At 35.1% G+C, this 23,539-nt stretch overlaps 2 protein-coding genes across 2 annotated transcripts; both read left to right on the forward strand.

The window, feature by feature from the left end:
• The first annotated feature begins 120 nt into the window (after positions 1 to 120).
• On the forward strand, positions 121 to 11,694 carry LOC109091435 (fibroblast growth factor receptor substrate 2-like). The gene is made up of 8 exons (XM_042758617.1): positions 121 to 384; positions 2,189 to 2,313; positions 2,457 to 2,545; positions 2,693 to 2,879; positions 3,845 to 4,006; positions 4,796 to 4,917; positions 5,558 to 6,475; positions 6,979 to 11,694. The coding sequence occupies exons 3-8, from the start codon at positions 2,480 to 2,482 to the stop codon at positions 7,405 to 7,407; spliced, it is 1,884 nt and encodes a 627-aa protein (XP_042614551.1). The 5' UTR covers positions 121 to 384; positions 2,189 to 2,313; positions 2,457 to 2,479; the 3' UTR covers positions 7,408 to 11,694.
• A 5,570-nt stretch (positions 11,695 to 17,264) lies between these two features.
• On the forward strand, positions 17,265 to 23,113 carry LOC109083382 (sodium- and chloride-dependent GABA transporter 2-like). Its single transcript, XM_042758647.1, has 13 exons — positions 17,265 to 17,589; positions 18,228 to 18,362; positions 18,829 to 18,969; positions 19,273 to 19,357; positions 19,558 to 19,690; positions 19,853 to 19,987; positions 20,099 to 20,202; positions 20,327 to 20,451; positions 20,717 to 20,829; positions 20,926 to 21,063; positions 21,303 to 21,584; positions 21,779 to 21,949; positions 22,133 to 23,113. Exons 1-13 carry the CDS (start codon positions 17,421 to 17,423, stop codon positions 22,247 to 22,249), a joined length of 1,848 nt encoding a protein of 615 aa, XP_042614581.1. The 5' UTR covers positions 17,265 to 17,420; the 3' UTR covers positions 22,250 to 23,113.
• Positions 23,114 to 23,539: the final 426 nt, after the last annotated feature.

The raw sequence follows: 23,539 nt of genomic DNA on the forward strand, positions 1-23,539 counted from the left end.
GGATTTAAACAGAGCAGCTGCCAACACGTCATCGTGTGATGCTCAAACACATTCACACCTCATCTTCTGGTCCTCCAGCATATTCTACCTTCTTGTCGCTCCAGCAGCCCCTCGAGCCCTCGTTGTCTGCCTGAACTCTCACCCTGGTGGTCGGGAAATGTCAAAGAGAGGCCCGTGCCGCAGCAAGGGGGCGTTACGGGGGGAAAACAATTGCCTTTATTGTTGTATTTTTAAGCATTTCGCGTTTTCTTAGTCTTACCACTAGAATACGCATCAAAAAAGACCACCACGCCGAGCACCAAGTCCGATGGTGTAGCATCCAGCATAGACTGCTGTTCGCATCCTTCATCTGTCACGTCTCGTATTGCAATCATTGCCAAACATGTGAGTAGCAACCGCAGCTGAATTGTTCTGCAGTAGCCTAAACATGTTTTGATGCTGCTGGTACAGCGCGAGTTCATCGCATCCTTCTCTCATTCATCTCATTAGTTTGCGTGAATGTGCTGTTTGATACACAATAGTTACTAGCATCCAGCTGCAAACGGTTAGTGGTAGTGTAACACTAACGCTGATACAAAGGCTGGAACATAGCGAGCCATCTCCTAGAACGCCGCAAGTATTGCTTTTACTGGTTCGACTTGTACTTTGCTTTTCTGTCTGAGCATCAGAACAGCTAGTCCCGCAGCATTGTGCTGTATTTATCAGGTTTTTCGACTGATTCGTGGCGGTGATGTGCTACAAGACGTTCAAGTTGCATCTGTTTGTCACTCGGTGTTTATTCGAGAGACCTGCTGCACGAGATTCGGATGTGAGCTTCTGGGTTATTGCATGAACTGCAGACAAAAAAATTTTTTTCAGGTGCCAAACTCGTCTGGTCCTGCGTAACAGACTTCAGAGAATCAAATTTGTATTTCAGGTTCGAACTGTTGTGTGAGGCACGAAAGGTTGTGTGGCCTGATGTTATGAACTGACATGCTCATAAGAGATCAAATATTCAATGCATTATCAATCTATTATTTCCTTTTTCTGTCTACATTACCTAGATATACTGCATATGTTAGTTTGGGTGTGTGTGGAAAGCAACTTTATGCCTGGGCCTTCATGTGCATGACAAACTTTATGAATGATTTGCACAGGAATGGTACTGAAGAGATCTTCCATCAATAAACTTTTTGCATTTAATCATGCATGCTTCATTTTTCTGAACAATGTTATGCTGCTGTTTTGAGATGTTCATGATGCTATATTGACCAGTGTGAGCACTGGATTGGTAATTTTAAGTCTGGTTAAATGTGATATTAATATTAGACATAAAACAGACAACAAATATAATTATACAGCATATTTTATATTATCATTATATCATGTATATAGTAGTTAATGGTTGAGAAATTTCCTTTAATGTAACTTTGGCATTCATAAACTTAGAATTTCTCTCTCTCTCACTCTGTTTAATGTCATTCATTTTGACCTGCTTAGAAATAAAATTAAGATTTAGTTAATGAAAGGCTTTAAAATCATGTTTATTGGAACAGAGATTCTATTAGATAGGATTTTGTGGTTATTACACACTAAGTAAAGACACCTGTTGGAATTTTGTCTATGGGTTTTAATATAATAATGCATCTTTACAGTACCTTAACTAAGCAAAGGGATATTTCAATCAAAAACTAAAATTCTGTCATTATTTACTCACCCTCATGCTGTTCCAAACCCGATGAATTTCTTTCTTCTGTTGAACACAAAAGAATATATTTTGAAGAATGTGTGGAAGTTAATGGCTACCAGCAACTGTTTGGTTACCAACATTCTTCAAAATATGTTTGTAAATGATGACAGAATTTAAATTTTTGGAGTGAACTATCCCTTTAAATTGGGATAGCACAGAACTGATTTTTTCTTTTCTTTGCTGAAGCCACCCTGAAATATAAGTTGTGCCTATCAGTTATTTTTCTAAGTATCTGTGGATATCTTATAGGCTGAAGGTGAAACCAGTTGTAGGCTGATTCCACTTGAGAATAAGATTCCCAGTATAAAGTAATTATATTTTATTTATCCAGCGGGAGTCAGAGGAGACAGAGCAACTTCATTTCCTTTATCTTAATCACAGCTCAGGCGTTTTTGAAAAAGAGGACAGGATACTCAAAGGATTGTGCATCAAGTCCTTTCTTTTTTCTCTGCTTCATAGGAAAAATGAAACATTTGCGCACTGGGACTGGATGCTCTTACCAGCACACCCCACTTCCACCATGACACCCAGCAGAGGATTCTGGGATTGACACAAGCATCACTCCCACTGATGGCCTGGACCAGGTGAGCATATAAGTGCACTTTTTGTCTTCAGTCATCTCATCATACATTACCTATTTATTTTACTTAAAACAATGTTTGCTTATTTCTTTCCAGTTGTCTCCATATAGTCCCAGCAATATATAATCTGTTTGTTCCTGTTTAAGGTTTCAGCTTGCCTGCTGAAGCTATGGGGAGCTGCTGGAGCTGTCTATACAGAGACACTATCCGAGACAACCATCTCAACAAATTTAAGGTGCATTTCACAAGACACTTTCTGGTTAAAGCAAACCTTAAAAAAGCTGTAAAAGCTGTTTGGCAGTAAACATTAATTTTAAGTGCAACATTTGAGAATAGGTAGCGTAGTAGAGCATTGCTGTAAATGACCTGTTATGTCTGACAGGTGACTAATGTGGACGATGAGGGAAATGAGTTGGGCTCAGGAACCATGGAGCTCACACAGACAGAGCTCATTCTGCACACACGCAAACGGGATGCCATCCGGTGGCCATACCTTTGCCTGCGTCGATACGGTTACGATTCCAACCTCTTCTCTTTTGAGAGTGGCCGTCGATGTCAGACAGGACAAGGTGAGATGATTTTTTACTTCTACTTTGTGCAGATTTAAGAGTAAATTGTGTGTAATGCAAATACCAAAACTTTCTGTGTACCTTTATATTTGGTGGTTGATTTGGCTGCTTAAACGGATAGTTCACCCAAAAATAAAGATGCTGTTATAATTTACTCATCCTCATGTTGTTCCAAACCCATTAGACTTTGGTTAATCTTTGAAGCACAAATTAAGATATTTTTCCCTTCATTGAATGTCCAGGTAACCAAATCTTAAAAGATAAAAAAAAAGGTCATAAAGGCCGTCGTAAAACAAATCCATATGAATTTTAATCCATATCTTGTGACAAGATACAATTGCTTTGAATGGTATGATTTAATTTAGGCTTTTATTTACATCTAAACAATGATCACATATATACATACATACAACATACATGTATTGCAAACATGGATGCTTATGGTGACAAGGTTTTTTCTAGCACATGACGCACAAGCTTCTGTGTTTACCATATGTGATTTGATCTATGTATGTGTGTTTATTTGTGAATAAAAACCTACATTAAATCTGTTTATCATATAAAGTGATCATATCTCTTCACAAGACTTGGAGTAATTCATTTGATTCATATGAATTTGTCTCACAACACCTTTATAAACTTTTTTTTTATCTTTTGGTGGTAACACTTTAGCTAAGGGACCAATTCTCACTATTAACCAGTTGTTTATTAGCATGCATATTGGCTGTTTATTAGTACTTATTACTGCATGACCATATTTTAAATCCCTTAATCTTACCCCATACCTAGAATTAACAACTTGATAACTATTAGTAGGCAGCAAATAAGGAGTTTATTGAGTCAAAAGACATCCTAATTTAGGATTTGCATGCCAATATATTTTTGCACCTTCCCCCATGCATGAAAGTAACCCTCCACCTGTGCATTTATTGTTTTTTCTTGCTATTTTCTTGCATGTTTGACAGGGATCTTTGCATTCAAGTGTTCTCGTGCAGAAGAGATCTTCAACCTGCTGCAGGAGTTGATGCAATGTAACAGCATCAATGTGGTGGAGGAGCCCATGATCATGACCCGGCCTGGGCATGCACCAGAGATGGACATGCCTCGAACTCCACAGACACCCAATAGTGAGTTGGAATATCTACACACTTGACCACACAGGGTTTCATATCTACATATATGTGTAAAACAAAACTGTATTCATCAGTTGATCTGTTTTAATATCAAAATATTGAACAGTTGGATCATGTTAGATATCAGTTATGAAATATGGATAGACAAGTTAATTATTATGACACGTCAACGGTATTGATTTTTTTAGCAGTAGAAAAAGTGCATGCACATTAAAACACCTAGCCACCTGTATTTACATATTTTCACACTCCATTCATTAAATGTCTCTCACAACTTTACTTTTATTTTTAGGTGTACTGTGAAGCATTTACATTTCTGTCATAACATTGACATTAAGATTTTTATAGCAATGAGACTATAACTATTTATAGCATTTATGTCACCATTTTAGCTTTTTGGAGTTCAAGTTTATTTGTATAGCGCTTTCACAATACATGTTGTTTCAAAGCAGCTTTACAGAAAATGTTTGTTTTAATGTTACAATTTACATAAATAGTCATAATGAATTTTTTAAAGCATAGCTATTCTATGTAGGTATGTATAATTATTTTAAAGACCCCAAAGAAACAAAATTGGAATTTTGTGGCTTTTAGTCTGTTACCATTTGGTTTTTGTTAGACAGACCATTGAGGTCATAGGCAACATGGTCCAAAAATATTGATGACTCATTTCACACTTACTTGATGACATATCTTGCCCATATATCAACAGAATGAAGCTTATAGGAGGAAGACCTAAATGTCACCTGCTTATGTGTACTGTGCTTTGTTCTTTTTGTGTAGCCCCTGCATTCCCGATGCAGGGTTTTCCTAATGGATACCCAGGATACCCAATCAGTGCAGACTCATCGCAGCCCTCTCTCACCAACGACCACAGACACAGCCTCATGGGACTGGATGACCAAGTGAGAACAAACACCTGCCTGTGCAAACATACAGTAGTGTCAAAAAGTATCAGGATGCTCAAACAGTATTGCATTAGACAAATAAACAAATAATATTAGTCATTATAGATGGGTAAACTTCTCTAGTGGTGATCGGAAACAACTATAATTTTTGCATTTCCATTTCCATTTGTCCCAATAGCAAAAGAAAAAAAATCCATGGTAGCATTTCTATGACTTTCCAAAAGAGGGAAATTTTATTTTGCAGACTGATTATGTTTGTTAGAAGAGAAAAAGGTGTCAAATTCGCTGTCACTTCCTTAGCCACTGTATTAGAAACACTCACACAGCAGAACTAACCAGTTTTCATTCATTTAATGCCAAGGTAACAAAACGCAAAGTATAGTGTTATAAATCTACATACTTTTTTTAAATGACAGCATAAAAAACCCTTTTAGATTTACAATATTATCTGTGGAAACACATCATCACCGTATGTAATAAGGGTCTATTTACAAATGGACAGTTGTGCTTCAAAAGTGGAACACTTTATCTTTTTCCAGGTGTTAAAATGTTCATAATGGAAAATGTAGTCCAGGTAAATAGTGTGTCGTCACTCAATTATACATCAATTTAACTACCTTTTCTCGTTTGTTTCCAGACCCATACATATGTGAATACAGTGGGCATGGAAACTGACCTCTCAAGCCGCCACTGTGTCCACTCCCTGCCCGAAGTGCGGCCCACCACCTACCCGGAAACCTCAACTACCACCACCATACGTGGGGTCCCAGTCCCAGGCCAGCCTAGCATGCACTGTTGCTCTCTGGACGACCCTCACAAAGACCCTCAGGTCTTCCTCCAGCCTGGAGCCCAGGAGGTGAAGTTCATGTTAGGTCCGACCCCAGCACAACGCCACCTAATGGAAAGAGACAGAGACCGCCACGTCACTCACCCACTTCGAGCACCAGACGGCAGCTCCGAAACAGAAGGAGAGGAGACTCCGTCTGTACATATGTGCAACACACACTCTTACCACCATTGCCATCATCTAATCCATCGACACCCAAGCATGGAGCCTTGCCCCGAAAGCCAGCTGACATATGAGAATATCAACGGACTCCGTGGGGCACGTAGGCAAAGGCTGAGTCCGAGCACTGTGTCTCAATCTCAGTCTTTGGGCTCCAGTAGCAGTAGCAGCACCACCGGTGATTCCCGCACACACATGCATCCACACTCCCTCCCGCTCACGCACACACACGCTTCCCCACTGCCTCCACAGGGATATGGCTGTGACCAGAGAATGGGGGTCGGTGGTCATCGGCGCACCGCGTTGCTCAACTATGAGAACCTTCCGTCACTCCCCCCGGTTTGGGAATACCGTGCGCTTCAGCGTGAGGAAGAAGAGGATCAGGAGGAAGACGAGGATGAGGATGACTATGAGGAGGAAGAGGAAGAAGAATATGATGAGTATGAGTATTCCGAAGGGCCCGCAACTCCAAATGGATACCATCAAGAGAGTGGTGGCAGCGGTGGGATTCATCGTGATGCCCTGCAGAACTACGTCAACACTGAACAGGTGCGTCAACAAAAGCACGAGCAAATACATGTAGAGAATATGCCAAATCTAATTCCAGGGTAATATCAGGGAATTGTAAAATATGGATTTCCAGGCCTGGGAAGTTATGTGAATAAGTTAAATTTCATAAATACACGAAAAATTATATATATATATATATATATATATATATATATATATATATATAAAATATTTATATGGATATTGAAAATATATGAATTAATTAAATAAGATAAAAAATAACCAAATAAGATAAAATGACAAATTAAATATATATTTAAAAAATTATTCTAAAATTATAATACAAAGTAAATACAATAATAATAATTATTTTACAAATGTCAGGTAAATTTCTAGAGTGAATATTTATATAGTTATGCTTAGCTCTAAAATAATTAAATTGGCTAGTTATTGCTCTTTGAAAGTTCAGTCTGTATAAAGTTATTTAAAATTTTATATTGACTATTAACACTAAAATGTACTTACATGCAAACTCTTAACAGCTACAGCCTCCAACACGTCTTCGTCACACTTGCCCTCCCCACCCTCACCCACCTGAGAGGGCCAACAGGGTTTTCAACTTCGACTTCAGACGTCAGCGAGCAGGACGTGGCAGCACCACCTGCGAACAGCACAGCCGTCATCCACCTCCTCCTCCCTCTCGCCAGCTTAACTACATCCAGGTGGACCTGGAGGGTGAGCCCTCTGTCTGCTCGGGACACAGTGGAGGGGCTCCGGTACCACAGAGACCTCCTCCCCTCAAACGCGGTATGGCTGCCGCCGCAGCAGCTCCGTCCTCCCGTCGTGGAGAATGCTACGCCGTGATTGACCTAAAGAAGACAGCAGCCATGTCCAACCTACAGAAGGCTCTCCCTCGTGATGACGGCACCTCACGGAAGACACGCCACAATAGTACCGACTTGCCTCTGTGAGAGAGGAAAAAGAGAGTTACAGGTATGACAGGAATAAAAATAAGAGAAAATGTTCGGGAAAGAGAGTTTTGGTGGTATTTTCCTCCCACCATTATAGTGAAGCTTCTATTTTCTCATTTTCTACACTCATTCCAACTGCTGCTTGATGAAATAGTAACTCCATTGAGCCGAACACTGAACATTTTATTTAATTTTTTTTCTCACATTTTGCGTGGGAAGGTTGGGAGATGATAGTTGACTACTTATCACCGTGGTTTTTGGTTGCTTTCTGGGCTTTGGGCCAAAGAATTGGGTTCAGAAAAATACTTAATTCAGGAAACAATCTGCAGTGTCTTAATCCTTTTTTCAGTTTTGTTTTGTTTGTTTGTTTTTTATATTTGTCATTTATAATTTGTTGATTTAAAGGGATAGATCACCTAAAAACTTAAGACAGCGGCCTGCTAGACAACCAAAATATCATATATATTTTGAGTGATATTAAGATGAATAGATGATTTTTAGGTGAACTATTCCTTTACTTTTCAGTAAGACAGCATAGTATTTTGACACTTGAGCAGAACGGACTTGAAACCACCATAAGTGTTTCATTACCACATGTAAGATAATATAAAAAATATTAAAATAGATAAAAGTTTCTTCCGAAACTAACTGAAGACAAGCTCTTCATCATCATAAAGATACTCCAGCAGTCTCTCTCATTGTCTGTTTCAGTTCCCATAGCTATGTGGAGGCAGCAACAAGGCTGAAGAGAGCCAATTGTTGAGTATTTGTATTCCTCTTGATTCTCCTATTCTCAGGAATTGATTCGATCAATTCAGTTTGCACTTATTGGTCTCAAATTGTAACTGAGCCTCCCGTTATTTCATAATTCCCCACTAAGTTACAGCAAAATAAAGTTTACACAATTAAAAGTAATTCTTCAGAACATGATCGACTGTATCTCTTTGGGTTTGTGGTGGTTTTGAAATAGAGAATTCTATGTTTTAAAGTGCTCTGTTTTGAGTACTAAAACACATTGAAAGGGAGGATAATTCTGATCCAAAAATTAGCTTATATTGTTCAGTATCTGCTCAAGAATTTGCTCTTAGCACCATTGATAATCCTTTTTTATTTGACTATTTTTTCTCATTTTCTATCGGAACAGGGTCAGATATCAGATTTCCCAGAAATTGAAAGGAAATAGCTATTTAAAGCAGACATTTGCATTGAAAAGTAAGTAAATAAATATTTTCAAAGAAAAAAAAAAGTTCAAGTAAATAAAAAACTGCTATTCTCACATCCCCAAAGTGACAATATACCCGAGAGTGACACATCTCTGTGAATCCGAGAGTGTATTTATGTACATCTATGTTTTATAAAGCTACATAAAGCACCATATGCATATTCAGAAGTAAGAATGTTAATTATTTTTTTATATCTTAAAAAGTATGCCAGGAATCATGAGGCAAACATATCTATTTAATTTATATTTATTTATCTATCTACCTGTCTGTTAGTTTATTTATTTATTTATTTATTTGTTGTTTCGTATTTGAATTATTCGTATGAGTAGATAACATGTTGTAAGATTAGTCGTTTTAGAGATACCAAAGGTGGTATGGGAGACCACAGAATCTACCTTGGTATTAGTTAATGTCTTTTTTTAAACTGCAGTTTCATGTTGAATAATAACTGTATTTGAACATATTGTGCCAAAAATATAATGATATCTGAACTATGTGCCATTGGTAAATGTTGAATATTAGGGCTAACAATCAGCAAAATGTAAAACATAAATGCAGCTGTTCTTTACAATTACATCATGATCAGTTCAGGGCTTGATAATATTTTGTCTACAAGTACACTAAAAAACTAGACATGTCAGTGTATTCCCAATGAAATCCCATTGTATTGATCCTAATTACTTAAAGGTGATATTTATAGTATCTAACATTACTGCAGTTTTTCATTGGAATTTCATAAATCAGCTATTTTTATAACATAGTTAGTGTTCTAATATGGTTATGCATATTTTGTTTTTCAATTTTAGCATTTGCTTTCTTATGGTTGTTTATTCAGTCCTAAAATGAATTTATCTCTCACCAACGATATTGATGTAGCTATACATTTCTGATGTTATGAAAATTTAGCTAGAGACCTCCAAGAGCTAGAGGTTTTTATCTTACTTGCTGGGTGTGGATGTAGACCCAGTTTTTCAATTTCTTACTGGCAGCCATATTGTTCTGAGTGCAGGGCTTTGTGGGCCTTACTTATTGCACACATATTTTTTAGCAAAAAATTTTATCATAACTGATAACTTAGAAATATCTAATGTGAGATGGGTTGTACTTACTATTTTAACTCCATTGGAAACTAACGACATCACAGTAGATTTAAACGTTTTGCCAAAAGCCATAATTGATAGAAAATATTTTATGGGGCAGGTACCAGTATCTTGTTTTTTAAGGAAAATGTTTAGAGTAATAAATGTGATTTATTTTTTTTATCACCAAATTGTTCAAGTTGAAAAAAAGTGAAAATAACTGACTTAAAGATTATATGCTACGTTGTGACGTTTTCATTTTGAGAGCCTTGCAGTTCAATACAATATTGCTGCCAAATAGTAAATCCAAATAAAATCAACATGATACACTCACAATCACATTTACATACTTATTGTACTTTAAGAATGCGATGATGAACTATTTGGACATTTTAGACACTTTTCAGAGGATCAATCTAGTTTTTAACATCTATATTTTGGTATTGTGGTATGATAAACATTTTGCAATAACAGCTAATGGATTCATATCAGATATATTTGTTTGAGTTGTTCAAGAACATGTTCTGTGATACAAGTCACAGTTGTGTATACTCAGAAAGGACTGGATCAGCAGTGGGTTTACTGTCTTTCTCAGGCCTCATCTTGATAAACATGCGCTATATGTGTATTTAAACCAGGCTTGAGGGGGAAAAAATCTAGTCATCTTGTCTGTAGGTGTGGGATCATAGAGAACTTGATTGTGCCATAAGTGATTTTCATCCACTCTTTTAAAATAAAGTGTAGCTATAGTGGAAATTTAAAGGTACAGTAGCACATACTAACTAGAATCCTGTGTTGACTTTGATTGCGTGGGGACGCTTTGGAGTGTAAGTGCTTGTTTTGTTGGTTGGTTGGTTGGTTTAGTTGTTTTTTGTTTTTATACCTTCCGTACACCTCATTAATTTCATTCATCAAGGGAAATTAGCCTTTGAGTTAAATGTTAGTTAGACCCAGGTTAAATGCACTTAAATTGTAATTGGGTGAGCAATCATCTGAAAGTACTGTAAATCCCTATGTGAAATCATGTTTTTTTCTTCAAAATTGACCAAGAAGTATAATGACTGAATGTGATTATTGACCTAAATGGGAAATAGTTTAAACCTTTCAGGTTTTTTTTTTGTTTCCATGAAAACAACTTTGAACCTCTTAGTTATGGAATGCCAACTCTCATTGGGTGATTATAATTCAGTTTCTCATCTAAACCTGGGATGGTTTTCCACTTGAAGAGGGTTTCGCAGTGACCTTATCGAATGACCTGTCCTATTGGCAGTAAACTTACATTGTCATAATAAAGCTTAGGTGAAGCTCAATGACTGTGATGTACTGTACATTAATGTGAATGTGTCTCAAATGTGTCAGAGAACGAGAGCTGCCCATGCATGGACTCTTTACCAGAGACTGCATTTCTGAAGCTTCTCAAACTGTCTCGCTCTCAAACCATATTACTCTCTGTATGAATGTACCACGCAGAGATGGACTTGTAAAATGCTCAGATGAGTTGATTTACACTCAATGTTTCTATCCTCCCTGATGAAAAGATGTGTTAATGTTAATGTTTTGTCTCAAGAATTCTGATTTCAATTCAATTTTTGATTGTTTCTTTATATACAGTATTTACATTTTCTTGTAAGTATGTAATTCTGTGTATGTACATAACATATATGGGTATGCAGTTGTAGTCAGCTTCTCCTGTGTTCGTTTGTGTTGGCGCAACAGACACTACTTTTGCCACAGCCATTTGTTGAAAGAGCAACGCCTTGACAGTCATTCCATTAGATGGACATTGCAGTCTCTATAAACAGATCAGAGATCTCATATAGTCTGTTGATGTTGCAGTTGCAACCCTTCCCCATTCTTACAATGCAAAGCAGGCATGCTCCATGTTGAATGTTATTTTCAGTCATATAAACTTTTGAAAAGAAAGGCTTGTATAATAAAAATGAATTTGATTAAATGTAATGTCAATATTAAAACTGGAAATGTCATCAAGTGTTTGCTCTGATGCATATTTGAATGTCTGAGAACAAGATGGATTGCTCTCGAAAGAAATGAAATGGTGAACATTATGTACTCTCATTTTCCATTGTGAGCTGTCTACTTAGTACACTAGATGGCAGCAAAGGCTACAAGAACATGTAAAAGAAGAACAAAGAAATGTTCATATCTGGTTTAGACTTTTTAATGAGAAAACACAAACAAATAAAGAAACGAACAAGGGAATAAACATACATTTAAAAAAAATGTTAACGTAAATTTAAATTAATTTAATAAAAACATGTTAATTCAACATTTATTTAGTATTAATCATCTGTACTTTTTATGGTATTTGCTGAGGCATTATTACTATTTATGAATGGGTTGGAATATAGAAAATACCAGGTATGGTTATCTTGTTTTATTTAAAATGTTTAGAGTAAGACAAGTGATGTTTTTATCACCAAAAAAAAAAAAAAAATACAATTTTAAAGCAGTTTTAAAAGGGGAAAATTATCATTCTGATAAAGATTATGAGCTCCTCTTGTTCGATAATTATTACGTTTTCATTTTATCATATTACACTCACAATCACAATTAGGCTACATTTTGTACTTGAAACACTTTCAGACACTTCAGGGGGTCAGTCTAGTTTTAACATCTATATTTTGGTATTTTACTATGAAAAACATTTCTCAATATTTTGGGGGATTTGAACAAACTATTAAAAAATTACTATTTAAACAAAGTAATGTATCAGAAAACATGAAAAATTCTATTAGTTTTTAAATTCTGTTCTATTTCTTTTTGTAAAAATAGAATGCTTATTCCAAAAAAAAAAAAAAAAAAAATCTGGCCAGTAAACAACCACCCATTACACCCTGATAAAAACACAGAGAACGCCATAACACTATGCAGGCTATACTATAGATATGTATAGCCTACATAGGCTATCTATGGACTATACTCATAGACTGTATAAAAACTATACTACTAGGCTAGCCTATACATAACACTATGGATACAACCCCAACTAATCATTGTGACTGCCAGTTGTAGACAGGCAGCACCACTCACATTCTTAAGAAATAGTAAAATCAAGCTTATTAATAATATTTTGATATCATTATAGTCATTATACTTGTCGTCTATGGCAACCAAACATCAGGGTAACTGATACCTGTCGTATCACACCACGGACTCGCGCTCTCTCGTTTCAAACAAACAAACAAACGCAAACCTAGAGTCTTAGTGTTTTGAAAATAAAACCTCAAACTGATGTTTTATTAACGGAATCTCCATTCAACAGGTATATGGTAGTAGGAAATAACTTATATAGTAGGAAATAACTTCAGTGAAGGAAAATGCAGTCAATTGGTCTATTTCAAAATAGCCTACAAACTGATACAGGTTATTTTGTGCTGACTGTTATTTCTGCTTTATTATTTAGTCATTATAAAGGTTATTTAGAAGCTGGCAGAAAGCTGCTTATGTACATGATAGCGTTTAATCTCGCTGAACTGAGCGGTAAGGTCACTGTGGTGGAAATTTAATTTAAACAAAACGCAATCCCAGTTTAATTGATGGGATTGAAATGCATATCCAGAGATAAGATATTGGCTTTCAGACCATCCATGAGTCTGGTTTGAATTGGATTTGTAAACATAAAATCCAAAATCTGTTGTTTCTGATTTAACTAAATTGCCTTTATTATTATTATTTTCATTATTATTGTTATCTTTTTTGGACAAGTTTTTGACAGCTAGGCCTATTTGTGATAACATTAAGCCTAATGAAGATCAAAAAGATTAGATTTCTTAAATGACTAAAGCCTAGGAAGCCCGATAATGTAACTTTCCCACAAACAAGATCAGGCTGGAATGTTTTGAGGACGAGTAAATATTTGTTATTTTGTACTTACTTTTTTCTAGTCATCTCTCTCACCCTCTCTCTCTCCTCAGGCACAAAACTGTCAGTGAAAAAAAGAAAAAGAAAAAAAGGTTTTCAAATTTAACTACACCTGAGAATGCAGATTACTGTAAGTCAAGTACGTTTAAACAAAGTACCAAATATTTAACCAAACTTCAGAACAGCCAGTTGTCTGTTGCATATATTTATATAGCAAACCATCAAAACAACACATGTGATGAATGCCAATATTTTTGTTTATTTACTGAATTTAAATCCTTTGGGGGTACAAACTAAATAGTCCATATAATTATTATTTTTATATTATTTTACTATAACACCTATTATAACTGCAGAGAATGAAGGACAATAAAACATTAACTAAAAATGTGTAGATGCACTTCTGACTATTACAATATTAGCCCATGTATAATTATCCGATGAGCAAAATAAAAATTTGGATGCATCTTAACAATAAACAAGGCAAAAGAAAGTGGATATTTAGTTAGAGCAATTTTTGAGTTATTCATTTTTTTTAAATGCAAGTGTTCTTGTTACATATTTCATTAAAACCAATAATTCAGTTTGACCAAATTTTGAATCATTTATATTTTTTTAATTCTATGAACTGTATTGTAAACATATTGCAACAAATAATTATTTAACTTTTATTTATTGTTATTTTGCACTTAATTTTTTTCTATTATTTATTTTAATTAAAAAAAAAGAAAAAAAAATAGAAGTTGGTCATGCACTACATTCAGGTGCTCTAACATCTAGGCTGAGTAAGATACTGTGGTAACACTTTACAATAAGGTTGTATTAGTTAACATTAGTTAATGCATTAGTTTACATGAACTAACAATGAACAACTCATCTGTTCAGGATTAATTAACCTTTGTTCATGTTAACTTATTCATATACAAATGTATTAGTTAATGCATTAGTTAACATGAACTAACAATGAACAACTCCACTGTTCAGGATTACTTAATGTTTTGTTAACGTTAACTTACACATTTAATAATGCATCTCTTCACATTAACAGATTAACTAGTTAATGATGTGGTTAATGCATTAGTTAAACTGAACTAAAAATTAACAACACATCTGTTCAGCATTACTTAATCTTTGCTCATGTTAACTTAGTCATATACTAATTATTCTCTTCACATTAACAACTTAATTAGTTAACGTTGGTTAATGCATTAGTAACCATGAACTATGCCTGTAGACAACTTTATTTAATAAGCTTTATTTAATTATACTACATACAGTATAAACACACGTTTATTTAGCAGCTTGCACACACAATAGATAAACAATACTAACTCCCCATTTGGGAATTGATTTGGGCTATTGGTAAACTTGGAAACCATCTAAACATCAACTGATAATGTTTCTCATGTTTGTAGACTGTTTATTAACATGACTTACCATTAACTAAGCATTTATTAAGGGAATTTGTGAACCTTAAGTGTGCACTAATCAAACAAGAACTAACGTTTAACTAACATTTGTAGACTGTTTATTAACATGACTCACCATTAACAAAGCATTTTCTAAGGGGATTTGTGTACCTTATTGTAAAGTGTGCACTAGTTCAACATTAACTAACTATTAACTAACAAAGCAGTCGTTATTGATTTTACTGGACCTTAAATGAGTGGAAGCCATTCATGCATCTCTTACATTTTCAGAAATTTGTATTACATATTATGTTGTTACATAACAGTGGTATACATTATATACATTTATATTATATAATCAATGCATTAAATAAACAAACAAACAAACAAACTTGGAGAAGAAGGAGGTGTTTTTCCTAACGTTAACTGGAAGTGAGCAACCATGGTCAGGATAAACAAACAGCTGGTAATCACCTTTGCGTTTTAAAGCTGCTATTTTCGATTAATGTCACTGAAACGTCATCCAAGAGGACCATTTCTTTACAAGTCAGTTAATCCACTCCATCAGACGTTGTTTTTGTAGGTCCAGTCCGTCCTGTTCCCGCGAGCGATTTAACCGCCGAACCCCGAGAACAAATGTGCGCGCGTTCAGTAGATCGTCACGTGGAACGAAGCGGTTTCCAACGGAAACTCTCCTCCAGCTCGCGCTATAATATATAAAGTTCATGTTCACACCGTCTCCACGACTTCATCCAGACCTTTTTCTTTTTTCCCTGCGAACTTTTGGTAAAAAGATATCCAAATATTATAATCGCCATTTCTTCTTGCAAGTTGTCCGCTATTTGTTTACTCTAAAGTCACGTTTGTCCGCGCGAGATTTCCCGCATTTTCAAATTTTAGATGTAATTTTAGAATTTTTCAAAGGTGTTGAAAAGGTGTTAAATGTTCATACACTAATTTAAATTGTATTTAAATTGTCAATACTTGAATCATTTATGTACAAAACTCATTTATCTAAAAAACTGCATTCTTGTTTAAATCAAATTGCTGTTAATAAACTACCATAGATTATAGAATGATTATTATGATTTCACTGATATTTAGATAAATTGTATATTAATAAAATAGTATTTTAATTTATTTTAATTATAAAGACTTGAAATTAATTTCATTAAATCTAATTGCTAAGTGGACACTTTAAGTCAAGACATTTTTATATCACATTTTTACTATTTAAGAGGCATTTTTTTACCTTATACAATGCATAAGTTAATATACATGCCATTCAGTATGTAATCTACAGTGCCTTCTCATCCTTCATCAACCTAATCTAGCAGGAAAGAATCTGTAATCATGCAGATGATTCAACTCTTAAATAACAGATTTTTTTTTTTTTAAGAATTCAGTCCTGAGTTATATCATAATCCTGTGTTATAAAAGCTGTTTTGCAATGTTCCCATTAGTCATTTATTGTAGCGATATAAGTATGAATTTTGTAAGGAGGGCAGAGTCAAGACACTAGACACAAAGAGGTTGCAGAGCAAGTTTACAGGTCAAATTAAGTTATAAAAATACTCAGTTTAGGACAAGATAGTATGAGAACTTAAAAGTTTGCATCCATTATTGTAGTGCTTGAGCCTTACTATTAATCAAATCATTGCTTGTTTTTGAGCAATTTAACCTAACACAAGGCCATCTTGACCTTGCTAATATCACAACCAAGCAATTCTCAGATGTCTCCCTTGAAAACAATGAACACTTATCAGAAAACACAGTCTTAATAAAAATAACTAGTGACATTCCTCATATCAGACTCTTTAAATGGCAGTAGGAAAAAACAACACCTTAATATTAATTCATTGTGTAAATTCATAAAAGACCCCTTATTTATTACATAAACATACACAAATCTATTTCTTTACTATTATGTGTCAAAGTTGATTTATCATAGTGAAATATTGGGATTGTAAACATTTACTTTGTAAAATAAAAAAAAATATTTTTTACATTTTTATTTTTATAAAAATCGTATGGTATTGACATAGAATATGCCATTATGAAATTTCTTCTGTCAGGATATAATGGTAATGTTTCCATAAGAGATACACATTAAACACCATCCTTTGAAGGGTAGCTATACTGCTGAGAAAAAAACTTTTTTTATTAAAATGCCTGCAGTCACAGAACTTATGGGCTGAATGGAACAAGTGAACACATCTCTACTCTCACCTTCAGGATAAAAAAACCTGGCAGGCTGATCACTCGCCGCCCACCCCTGATAAAGCTTAAAGGCAGTGGTAAAGAATCACGCTAATTCACAAACACCCCAGCGAGTCTAGATATTCATTGTGTCTAGACTCGCTTCTTCAAATCATTCACACACACCTACGAAAGCACTGACGGACTTCAACACTGTGAGTATGGCAGGCTCCTCCACCAGGCGGACAGGGAACCAACAGGCAGATCTAAGTCCTGAAGACAGAGGCCAGTGGGCAAACAAGATTGAATTTCTGCTGACCGTGGCCGGAGCTATCATTGGGCTTGGAAATGTTTGGAGGTTTCCATATCTTTGTTATAAAAATGGAGGAGGTGAGTAGTTTTGGACTAGATAGTTGTTGACAGAGTTTATTATGGTTTTTATTTTATGTGTGATTAGGGGACTAAAACATAATCTGTAATTTTGTATGTGTTATAGTCCTATCCATCACTTCATGTCTGTGATATTTATTGAGAAACATTTATAAACCATCTTTCAGTTTACATAACAAATTGCTGTGCTTGTTCATTATATCATACAGCCAGTTAACATATTCACTACCAGATACACCTTTATATGCGATCTGCATTTGTATTCCATTAGTTAGATAACATTAATCCTAAAAAAGCATTCTATAAAAATGCAAAATTGTAAACTTTTTCCTAAACAATATTAAAATGTTGATTTTTATAATTTATTTTAACATTTATTTTTAGCCTAATGTGCTGTACATAATTAAGTGTACAAAATTAATGTGACATGAGGTCACAATGATCTTAGTAATGTATATTAAAACATTTAACCTTGTAGCTCTGATAATGTTTGTGGAAAAGTCATATCTGCTGAATTGGGAGATTCCACAACTTGAACAGAGTATGTATGGTGCCAACTGACTGTTATACTGGACATCACTGACCTAAATGGATACAAATGATGTAAAATAAATAAATATTATCTCTTAAATCCTTAGGGGCTTTTCTCATTCCGTATGTCTTGTACCTTCTTACCTGTGGTATCCCGCTTTTTGTGCTTGAGACATCTTTGGGTCAGTACACCAATCAGGGAGGCATCACATGTTGGAGAAAGATCTGTCCTCTTTTTGAAGGTGGGTTCCTCACCTCTTGATTAGTATGCATTATGTGACACTTTTTATAATATAGTGAAATTACATGTTTGTCATGTTTTAATAAATAAATAAATGTTTGTAGCATATAGTTAATATTTAGAGTTTTCTTGTTGCTTGTAATTACACTAAAATATTATATTTAAGTTTTCATTTGAAATAAATACTTTTTCAACAACTACATTTAGTTGCAGAAGCTAGTTATCTCCTTGAGATAACTAATATAATGACCCAAAACACCAAGCATTTATTACTAACTATAATAATAAAATATAGTAAAATATGTTTAATTATATGTTATTACATTTTAAACAGTGTCCTCTATCTCTAACATGTACATTTTCATATTTTATTGCATACAGTGTGTTACATTATTTAAATTTATTGTCCAGTAAAATAAGGCAACATTTGTTTAAACATTCAGTACTAACACAACTCTCTTTTTCAGGAATGGGTTATGCCAGTCAAATGATAATTGTCTATGGCTCAATCACCTACATCATCATCATAGCCTGGGCCTTTCTGTACCTTTTCTCAGCCTTCAGTGTGGAACTGCCCTGGGCCAGCTGCAGCAATCTCTGGAACACAGGTACATTTGGTTAAAGGTCAGATGTATGTATGTATACATGGAGGCCTTGTATCACATTTACTTGTAAGTAAATATGGTATTTTTCCAGGCTATTTTTAATTTTTTTGCTCCCTCTTTTACCAAACATTGATGCTTATGCCAGGATTGGGAGTGGGATATGTACTGAATATTATGTAGGTACTATATTTGATCCAGATGTTTTGTGAAATTATTGCATCAGGTTAGGTCTTGGTATATGAGTTCCTAATGTTTATTGCTATATATTATATACTTTTAACCATATTCGTATATGTTTGATTTTAGATGCTTGTACTGTGCTTGGGAAGAATTCTAGTTCAGAGTGGACGACTCCTCTTAATGCCTCTTCCTCTGTGATGGAGTTCTGGCAGTGAGTTGACACTAAGATCAATATTAATAATAATAATCACATAATATAACAATAACAATAACATAAGTCAATATTAAAGTTTGACACTGCAGGAATTTTATTGGACCATGGTACCATGTAAATACAATGGTGTATGAATATGGTAATGTTTTGCTTGTGTCTGTCTCACATAGCACTTAAAACACTTTGTGTGTGTTCAGTCACAGAGTTTTGCGGCTGTCCAGTGGAATAGAGCATTTGGGCACAGTAAGGTGGGACTTGGCTCTTATTCTATTACTTGTCTGGATCCTGGTCTACTTCTGCATCTGGAAAGGCGTGAAATCTACTGGGAAGGTTACAGTCTTAACTGAAATACATTTTAGCTGTCATTAAAAAACGAAATACTGCAAATGGCTTAAATAAGAACTGAAAACAATTTCCAGCATGCAGCACCCAGATCGACTATGTTATTATCAATTAAAGATCTAATTAAAATTATTATTATTATATTTACAGGCAGTCTATTTCACAGCAACATTCCCTTATGTAATGCTCCTGATATTGCTCATACGAGGGGTCACTCTACCTGGTGCCATAAACGGCATCAACTATTATATATACCCAGATCTGACACGGCTAGCTGACCCACAGGTAAAGGCATTAGAGAGCCTAGAGTGAGTTACAACCACCTCATCTCAATTTTCAACATCATCATGAGTATACATATTCTGTATCCTGCTTTTTATGTTACTCTTTCTGAAGGTATGGATGGACGCTGGTACTCAAATATTTTACTCTTACGCCATATGTCTTGGATACCTCAGCTCTCTTGGAAGCTACAATCAATATAACAATAACTGTTATAGGTGAGTGTGCATTGTATAAAGGATGGCAATTTATTTGAACTGATAGATTCACTTAACTTATTCGTGTTTAGTGCTTTAATTCAGTGAAAGAATCAGAAATCGGTCCTTCTCTCTCTTTCTATAGGGACTCTTTCTACCTCTGCTTTCTGAACAGCGGAACCAGTTTTTTAGGTGGATTTGCTATTTTCTCCATTCTGGGTCACATGGCACAGGAGCAGGGGGTGGACATTTCCCTTGTGGCCGAGTCTGGTAAGAGAAAACATGTTTTATTGTTCTACCAAATTAACTATCAAATTGAAATTTAAATGGAATAACATTGTTTGTTTTAATACGTAATTGTCACTGGATATCCCAATGGTCTTTAATAATAAAACTAATTAAAGCAGACTCCATTATTGGAGTTCACTACCCATTGTTTATTTGATCGCTAAGTAATAAGTGTGGTAATGCATGGATACTGTAAGATACTTTAGGTGGTGTTGGTCATTATACCTCCTCCCTTGGCTGCCGTTAGGTCCAGGACTGGTGTTTATAGTGTACCCTCAGGCAGTGACATTGTTGCCGTGGTCTCAGTTCTGGGCTGTGTGTTTCTTTATCATGATCATCCTCTTGGGCTTGGACAGCCAGGTTAGACCTCCTTCTCTTTCTTAGCCTAACTTGTGTTGCTTTGCTCTTCTCCCTGTTCCTGCCTCCCCATCCAGTGTCCTTTTTTGTGTCACTCAGTTTGTTGGACTGGAGAGCATAATGACGTCGGTGACAGATATCTTTCCAACGGCGTTGAGACGTGGCTTCAGAAGAGAGATGCTACTTTTAGGGATTTGCCTTGTCTGCTACTTGATGGGCTTCTTCATGATCACAGAGGTGGGCCCAAGACAATTCAGCTGATAAATCAGAAAGTAACTAGTGAATAATTTATATTTTGTTACTGGAAGACATTTCTGGTCCTACAGAAGTTCACAATCAACCTCAAAAACAGCTCAGATTTGCAATTAACTTATGTTACACTGATATCAAACATAAGGCTTGTACAATCGATGGCTGTGCATTCTGTTCATTAGAATATCGTTGCTTTTATAAATTGCTTACTTTTTGTTTCACAGGGTGGTCTGTACATCATTCAGTTGTTTGATCATTACGTTTGTAGTGGAGCCACTCTCCTGTTCCTGGCTACATGTCAGTCTGTGGCCATTGGATGGGTTTATGGTTGGTGGCTTACACTTAAATACTCCTTAAATTGTTCTTACTACTCTTTCATGGGACTTTATGTGCTTATTTTCTCGGGTGCTGACCGATTCTATGAGAACATAGAGGACATGATTGGCTACAAACCCTGGCCCATGATGAAGTACTGCTGGCTCTATGTCACCCCCTCTGTCTGCGTGGTAAGTTTGTTTCTGTCACATTTTAAAATCAGAAAAGTTTAGTTATACAACATTATTTGATATGCACCAAACTCATATGGAAACGAACAAAAGAATCAAACTATATATATATATATATATATATATATATATATATATATATATATATATATATATATATATATATATATATATTTTTTTATTATGTCCTATAGGGTACCTTTATCTTCTCTCTGGTCAAGTACAGTCCCTTGAAGTTTAATAACACATATGTGTATCCATGGTGGGCATATGCTATTGGCTGGTTCCTCGCAGTATCCTCTCTCTCTCTCATCCCCATTAACATGATCTACAAAGTCTATAAGCAGAAAGGGACCTTCTGGGAGGTAGGTGTTGTTTTCAGCACTATATAAATGTCTGGAAATATTTCTGAAACCTTTAACAGAACCAGCAGGCAACTGTTTCATAAACAGGAATGAATTCCTTTAATTTCCTTTTGGATTTCCTTTGGATTCAAATGTAATAAGGTTAAGTGAAATTTTCTTTTTTTTTTAATGTGTTGCCCTCAGCGTCTCCAGTTGGCTTGCACTCCAGCAGAGGATCTACCTCAGTCTCAGAGACCCTCAGCACACCATTATACTCTGTCATCCTGTACAGACAGAGAAAAGTCCCCAGACAGCCATTAATATTCAAATGCCATTACGCCAGTTGTCTCTAAATATTAAGTAGCAGGTCAGTCAATTAGTCCTAATGAGTAAATGTATTAAGTTTTTCAGTTTGAAGATTTTTTTTAGTTAAATAGATTAAAAAGGCAAAACATTAGCATATAAGGTATCAGCTTACACAACTGCATATATCCTTCCTTCTGCATAAAATAAGCTAATAATACCTTGTTTTATATAAAAACGTTTATGGACCGTAATCTATTAGTGCAAGTTTTGACAAAATACATTTAAAAAAGCAATGATTATTCGTCCTACAGCAGAAACGGAATCTCACCTTTACAGATGCAGATACTTTTACTATACAAACACATACTGTACATAAGTATGTATTGCCTTAAAGCAGAGCGGCTGTGATGAACAAAGCAGTCATGCGTTTTGACAGTTTGGTGTTCTCAGGGAACAGCTTATTAGAGATTTTCTTTATGATTTTCTCATGCAAGTTAACCTGCTATAAGATAAACAGAGCAGCCAGCCATTGTTTTTAAAGCAGAGCAGCTATGATGAACAAAGCAGTCATGCGTTTTGACAGTTGGGTGTTCTCAGGGGACAGTTTATCAGAGATTTTCTTTATGATTTTCTCATGCAAGTTAACCTGCTACAAGATAAATTGAGCCGTCAGGGATTGTTTTTATGTGATCCTTGGTAAGAGCTTTATTGATATTTCTTTCAGTGATATTCAGTGTTTCACATACCTCGAGGGCATTATGTAAAATGTGCTTAATCAGCACCAAGGTTTTGGAAAATACAAGTCATGGACAGGGAGATAAATGTATTTTTCTAGTTGCATGTTTTGTAGTATGTAGTTTTTATAGTCATTTTTTTTAAACTCATATTCTAGTATCTTTTTAGATTTATTATATTGTAAAATTAATAAATTGTAAAAATTAAAAAATATTATGTATTAAAAATTAAAATATATTATGTATTAACAGAATGTGTAGCAGAATCTTTTTAACATCCATCAGATTAGTCTACAAAACATACATATCTTTATTTATATAGAAGAGTTTCTGAAGAAGGAAATTGTTTTTCTTTCTGTCTTATAATTTTCCCAGTCTCCCAGATGATAAAATTTAAACATTTATTCTACTCCTTCTCAATAGGATCTGCTTACTAACTCCATAGACAACAAACACCCATTTTTAGGCTCCAATAATAATAGGATTTTGTGGGTCATAACCTCTATGGCTTTGTTTACTTTTTTCCATAGACACAGATTAAACTTAATCCAGGATAGCTGCACTCTGAAAT

Source organism: Cyprinus carpio, chromosome A6 (genome assembly GCF_018340385.1).
Source record: "Cyprinus carpio isolate SPL01 chromosome A6, ASM1834038v1, whole genome shotgun sequence".
NCBI classification, from domain to species: domain Eukaryota; kingdom Metazoa; phylum Chordata; class Actinopteri; order Cypriniformes; family Cyprinidae; genus Cyprinus; species Cyprinus carpio.